Source organism: Plecotus auritus (assembly GCF_963455305.1).
Source record: "Plecotus auritus genome assembly, chromosome: 8".
Lineage (NCBI taxonomy): Eukaryota > Metazoa > Chordata > Mammalia > Chiroptera > Vespertilionidae > Plecotus > Plecotus auritus.
In genome coordinates this window covers 64,677,875-64,683,275 of record NC_137782.1, presented here as the reverse complement: position 1 = coordinate 64,683,275, position 5,401 = coordinate 64,677,875, and the positions used below count along the sequence as shown (strand labels likewise).

The following is a 5,401-nucleotide window of genomic DNA, read 5'->3' as shown; positions in this document are numbered from 1 at the left end:
GCTAGTTTTGACACCATGTGTGTTTTTCATGGGTGTCTTGCTGTTAGCATTACAAATGGAAGTTAATTTTTTAAAGTAAAAATTTTCTAGATGTAACTTACTTCCAGGATATTTTTCCTTACATGATATTCTTCTACTATCCCCCCTTTTTTTATTTAAATACTAGGAGGCTTTTGGAAATTTTATAATGTAGTCTTCATAGCTCTTAAATTTTAATTTTTTGCACTAAAATATGTCTGCTTTAGGTTCATTACATGTTACACAATTTTACCATGAGATGAACTACCAATAAAAATTTTAGTTAACACTTTAGGAACAGCTTTTTGTCCAGTACCATTAATTTTTCTAGAATATTCGCTTATTTCACTTAGCCAATTTAAATTAGTCTGAGAACTTGACTACTATTTTACTGTCAAATTTAATACTCTAACAAGAATCTTATTTTACCCTGTAAATATTAGTGGAAAGGATTATTTGCCTTCTTGAGTAGGCCCTGAGCATTCCTGGTGCTAGGCTGGATTTAGATATCAAAAACCCACTTCCCCACACCATGGGTACAAGACAACTCAAACAAGTCTTGTTGCAGTGAGAGGGCAGCTGCTGTTGGCCAAGTCTCTGTCTTTTACCTGGGTCCTGATTTGAGCTGGGCGTGGGAAGCAAAGCAGCCATGGGGGTAGGAGACCTCCCTCAGACGGGGTGAGGGTTCAGGCCCCTGCAAGGTTAGGGGGGTGAGTGTCTGTGCCCCACCTCTGTTGACCCCCAAGTTCTCTCCTGATGGCCCCTCTGCAACTGTGCCTGTCTTAGGTTGTTCCTTCCCTGAGGAATCTTACCCGTCTCTAGCTAACCAGTCATCCTCCGGGGCCAACCAGGGTGATGTGAGGTTCAGTTCTGTCTCCTTGGTAGCCTGTGCCCCCGTGGCCTCCACGCTGGCTGTTTTAAAGTCTGGCTGTTTTAAAGTCTATTTTGTATGGTATAAGTATTACTAGCCCAGCTTTTTTTTTTTTTTTTTTTTTTCTATTTGCATGAAATATCTTTTTCCATCCCTTTACTTTCAGTCTGGTGTATCTTTTGATCTCAAGTGGGTCTCTTGTAGACAGCATATGTACAGGTCTTGTTAACTTATCCATTCAGCCACCCTATGTGTTTTGATTAGAGCATTTAATCCATTTATATTTAAGCTATGGTGGGTGCTGCAAAGGAGAAGTGCAGGGTGCAACTGGCAGGGTCAGGTCTAGGGTGAGGCGAAGGAAGTGCCTAGGGTGCAACATTAAAAGAGGCACTTGCACAATGCTAAGAGTGAGTGCCTCCTTAGATGCTATGTTACGGACACCTCTCTCTCCTCACCCTAGTCCTTCCCCTGGCAATCAGAAAGGTCAAAGTGGAAGGAAAAACAGTCTAGGTTAAAGGAAAGGCTTCAGGGGCATTATTACCTGGTAGCGGTCATTTATGCCCTGATGGACACTCAGCATCTGAACCCCTTTCCATCTGGGAGTAATTCTCTATTCTTTGGGTCTTCGTGGAAAGGAGCACTGACCGCCCACTACAGAAAACACTAAAGACAAATATTCTTCTGTGCCACCTTGGGAATTAGCAGGCAGGCACACGACCCAAACTTGGCCAACTGGACACTCTAACAAAGGACTTTGAATTTTAAAAGATTAAATCCAAACCACAGGGAAGGTGAAAAGAATATTCACATTAGCAATGGCAAGAGTTCAGGTGTGATGCTATTGTCCAGTGTTAGGATGGCCGTGCTGGTGGTGGACTCCTGGTAGGTTATTCCTGCTGTCCACTCTCCCTTGGTCCTGCCAAGTCCAATTGTCCAGACTTCCAGTTAGTTCTATGAACTACATGCTATCCTTTTAAGAAATTCCTTTTCTGCCCTTTTTGTCTCTGACAAATTCTGACCATCACATCCAATAATGAAAGAGACACAGCAGGCTAAGAATGGATTCTTATGTTCATCACACATTCTTCTGGCCCCCTTGACTTCCTCTAAAGTACCCAGAGACTGAGCCTCATAGCCTGCCTCAGCCTTACAGACTCTAAAGCTACACTGTCCAATATGATAACCACTAGCTATATACATTTAGCGATTTACGTTTAAATATAAATTAATTTAAATTAAAAATTCAGTTCACCAGTCATACTAGCCAAATTTCAAGTGCTCATTAGCCACATGTGGCTAGTAGTTACCATATAGGGCAACACAGATATCGTTGCAGAAAGTGCTACTGTGCTGGCCTAGAAAACAAGAATCAAATGGATAGAATGAACATTCCTTATTTCTATCACCTGGGATCAGCCGTGAGGACCAGCAGGCTAGGAGCTATGTGCAAGACTGAGATTATTACCACCCACTGGTCTATCCTGTTTCCTTAATACCCTCCCCCTCCAACACACACACACACACACACACACACACACACACACACACACACACCTTTCTTCCTTTCTATTTATTTCTAAGTACACTTGGTGGAACTGCCAGACACAAACAGGTTAAGCCAAGAATGATTTATTTTTTTTTTTTTTTAAATATATTTTATTGATTTTTTACAGAGAGGAAGGGAGAGGGATAGAAAGTTAGAAACATCGATGAGAGAGAGACATCGATCAGCTGCCTCCTGCACGCCCCCTACTGGGGATGTGCCCGCAACCCAGGTACATGCCCTTGACCAGAATCGAACCTGGGACCCTTGAGTCCACAGGCCAATGCTCTATCCAGTGAGCCAAACCGGTTAGGGCAAGCCAAGAATGATTTAATAGAACTGTGGGATCCAGTGATGTTAGACTCAAGGTTGGCTAGGAGCTGTCGGGCTGCGAAGGCTATCCCAGGCTTCCAGCTGAGTTTGAGGATTTAGTGTTGACGGGCACGTACTTCGGATTCACACAGCACTTGGCCTCAGCATTGCATAATATGTAGAATACTTCACCCTCTTCACATGTGGTTCTGCAAATTCCCGAACTACCCCAACACTTCATGACTGAAATTAAAAGGGAAAGAGGGGGCAAGCTTAGTCTTGAAGTAAAGCAGAGAACTGGAGCAGTGGGGGGCCAAAGTAGAGAAGACGGTAGTAAGGGAAATAGGACATATGTGGAAAGAAGCCCTCATAAAGCATCTTTCAGGTTTAGGGGAGATTATAGGTCACTATCCTTTCTTTTCCCACTTGTGTCCCCAATCACAACCTCGAAGTCCTCCTCACTCAGTGGCCTGGAACCTCCATTGGGGCAGGCAAGAGGTCCCCCTCTCTCCAGGGTTTCATCTCTCTCATATTATAATATAGCCAGGTGCTCAGTATCAGTTAGCTCCAATTCCCTTTGTCCTTCAGTACCTTTCTGACCATATCAGTGAAAAGGGACAGGAATTGGAAATACACCATCTGGACGTCTGCAAGTCACACTTCTTTCTCCACAACATCCTTGGTGCTTTTTGCTGCCAAGATCATTAGGAACAATTGTTCTGGGGAACCTACTACCTAAAGGAGATACATTAAGGCTGCCTAAGAAAGTGACATCAGAATCCTCAAAGGATCAGAAATTCAGGAACCATTTTCATGGAGGCAATGAGAGATCAAAATTCAAACCCCCCAGGGAATGTTTCAGAAAAACTCCTATTTTCTCTGTACTCCATGCACTAATCTCTCTCCTCCTTGTACCCTGCTCCCCCACACCCCACCTCCAGGTCATGTTCAACTTCTTCTAAGCCAACCAGAGAGAGCAGTTCAAGATGGTCAAGTAATGGCACCAGCAAGATCATCCAAAGGCCTCTGTGGAACCTGCCCAGACTTTCTCCCAGCCCAGGCTGTTAGAGCCCAGTGTTCCCTGAACAGGCTCTAGGTTCCCTGAGCCACTGCCCCTGGGGAGAGACCTGATTACCTTTGGTGGCCTGGGCCAGTGTCAGGATAACGGTCAAAACCAGAAGAATGAGCTTCATGAATGATAGAAGATAGGAGGCTTCTGGGCTGGCAAGTCCAGCAGTCCAGACTGGTATTTATTGCCCCAAGGAACAGGGTAGAGCCATGACCAGTGAACCAGAAAGGGAACAGTCGTTTAAGATTAAATGGGCAGACAAGTAATCAACCACACTTCCAGAGGAGGCTGGGGAGTGGGGGGGTGGGGGGTGAGGTGGAAGAAAAGTTAGCAAAGAGAAGACACAGCCTTATCTTTGAAAAGTTTTATAATGCAACTAGAGAGTGAAGGGGGAAATGGATTTTTTTAAGAATTTATTTTATTGTTGAGAGTATTACAGATGTCCCCCATTCTCCACTCTTGCCCCCTTCCATCCATCTCCCAATCCCCACACCCAGGCCTTCACCTGCCTATTGTCTGTGTCCATACATGTTTATAAGCTCTTTGATTAATCTCTTCCCGCCCGCCTTCCCTCTGAGATCTGTCTGTCTATTTCACGCTTCCATGTTTGTGGTCCTATCTTGTTCATCTATTTATTTTGTTCCTTAGATTCCACCTATAAGTGAGATCATGTGATATTTGTCTTTCTCTGACTGGCTTATTTCACTTAGCAAAATATTCTCCAGGTCCATCCATGCTGTCTCAAAGGATAAGAGATCCTTCTTTTTCACAGCTGCATAGAGTTCCATTGTATATTTTTTTTAAATGTACCACAGCTTTTTTTTACCCACTAATCTACTGATAGGCACTTGGACTGTTTTCATATCTTAGCTATTGTAAATAATGCTACTATGAACATAGGGGAGCATACATTCTTTCTGGTTGGTGTTTCAGAATTCTTAGGCTGTATTACTAGAAGTGGAGTCAAATGGGAGCTCCATTTTTAAGTTTTTGAGGAACCTCCATACTGTTTTCCACAGTGGCTGCACCAGTCTGCATTCCCACCAGCAATGTGCTAGAGTTTCCTTTTCTCCACATCCTCACCAGCACTGGTCATTTGTTGATTTATTGATGGTAGCCATTATGACAGGTGTGAGGTGATACCTCATTGTGGTTTTAATTTGCATCTTTCTGGTGATAGTGATGTTGAGCATTTTTTTTTTTCATATGTCTGTTGGCCATCTGTATGTCCTCTTTGGAAAAGTCTCTATTCAGGTCTTTTGCCCATTATTTAATTGGATTGTTTGTCTTCTTCTTCTTGATTTGTATAAGTTCTTTGCATACTTTGGAAATTAACCCTTATCAGATGTATAATTAGGAAATATGTTCTCCCATACCATGGGTTCCCTTTTCATTTTGTTGATGGTTGTTCTTTTGTTTGTTTGTTTTTTCTGTGCAGAAGCTTTGTAGTTTGATGTAGTCATTTGTATATTTTTTCCCTTGTTTCTTTTGCACTAGGAGATGTACTGCCAAAAATTCTTTTAGGTGAGATATCTGTGATTTTACTGCCTATAGTTTCTTCTAGGATTTTTATGGTTTCATGGTTTAC

The 5,401-nt window shown here is 42.8% G+C and overlaps 1 protein-coding gene across 1 annotated transcript; it reads right to left on the bottom strand.

Annotated features, from left to right (window-relative positions):
* Window positions 1–2,829: 2,829 nt before the first annotated feature.
* On the bottom strand, window positions 2,830–3,937 carry DEFB121 (defensin beta 121; the record flags this gene model as incomplete). The annotated part of the gene is made up of 2 exons (XM_080684902.1): window positions 2,830–2,987; window positions 3,880–3,937. The coding sequence occupies 2 exons, from the start codon at window positions 3,935–3,937 to the stop codon at window positions 2,830–2,832; spliced, it is 216 nt and encodes a 71-aa protein (XP_080541028.1).
* Window positions 3,938–5,401: the final 1,464 nt, after the last annotated feature.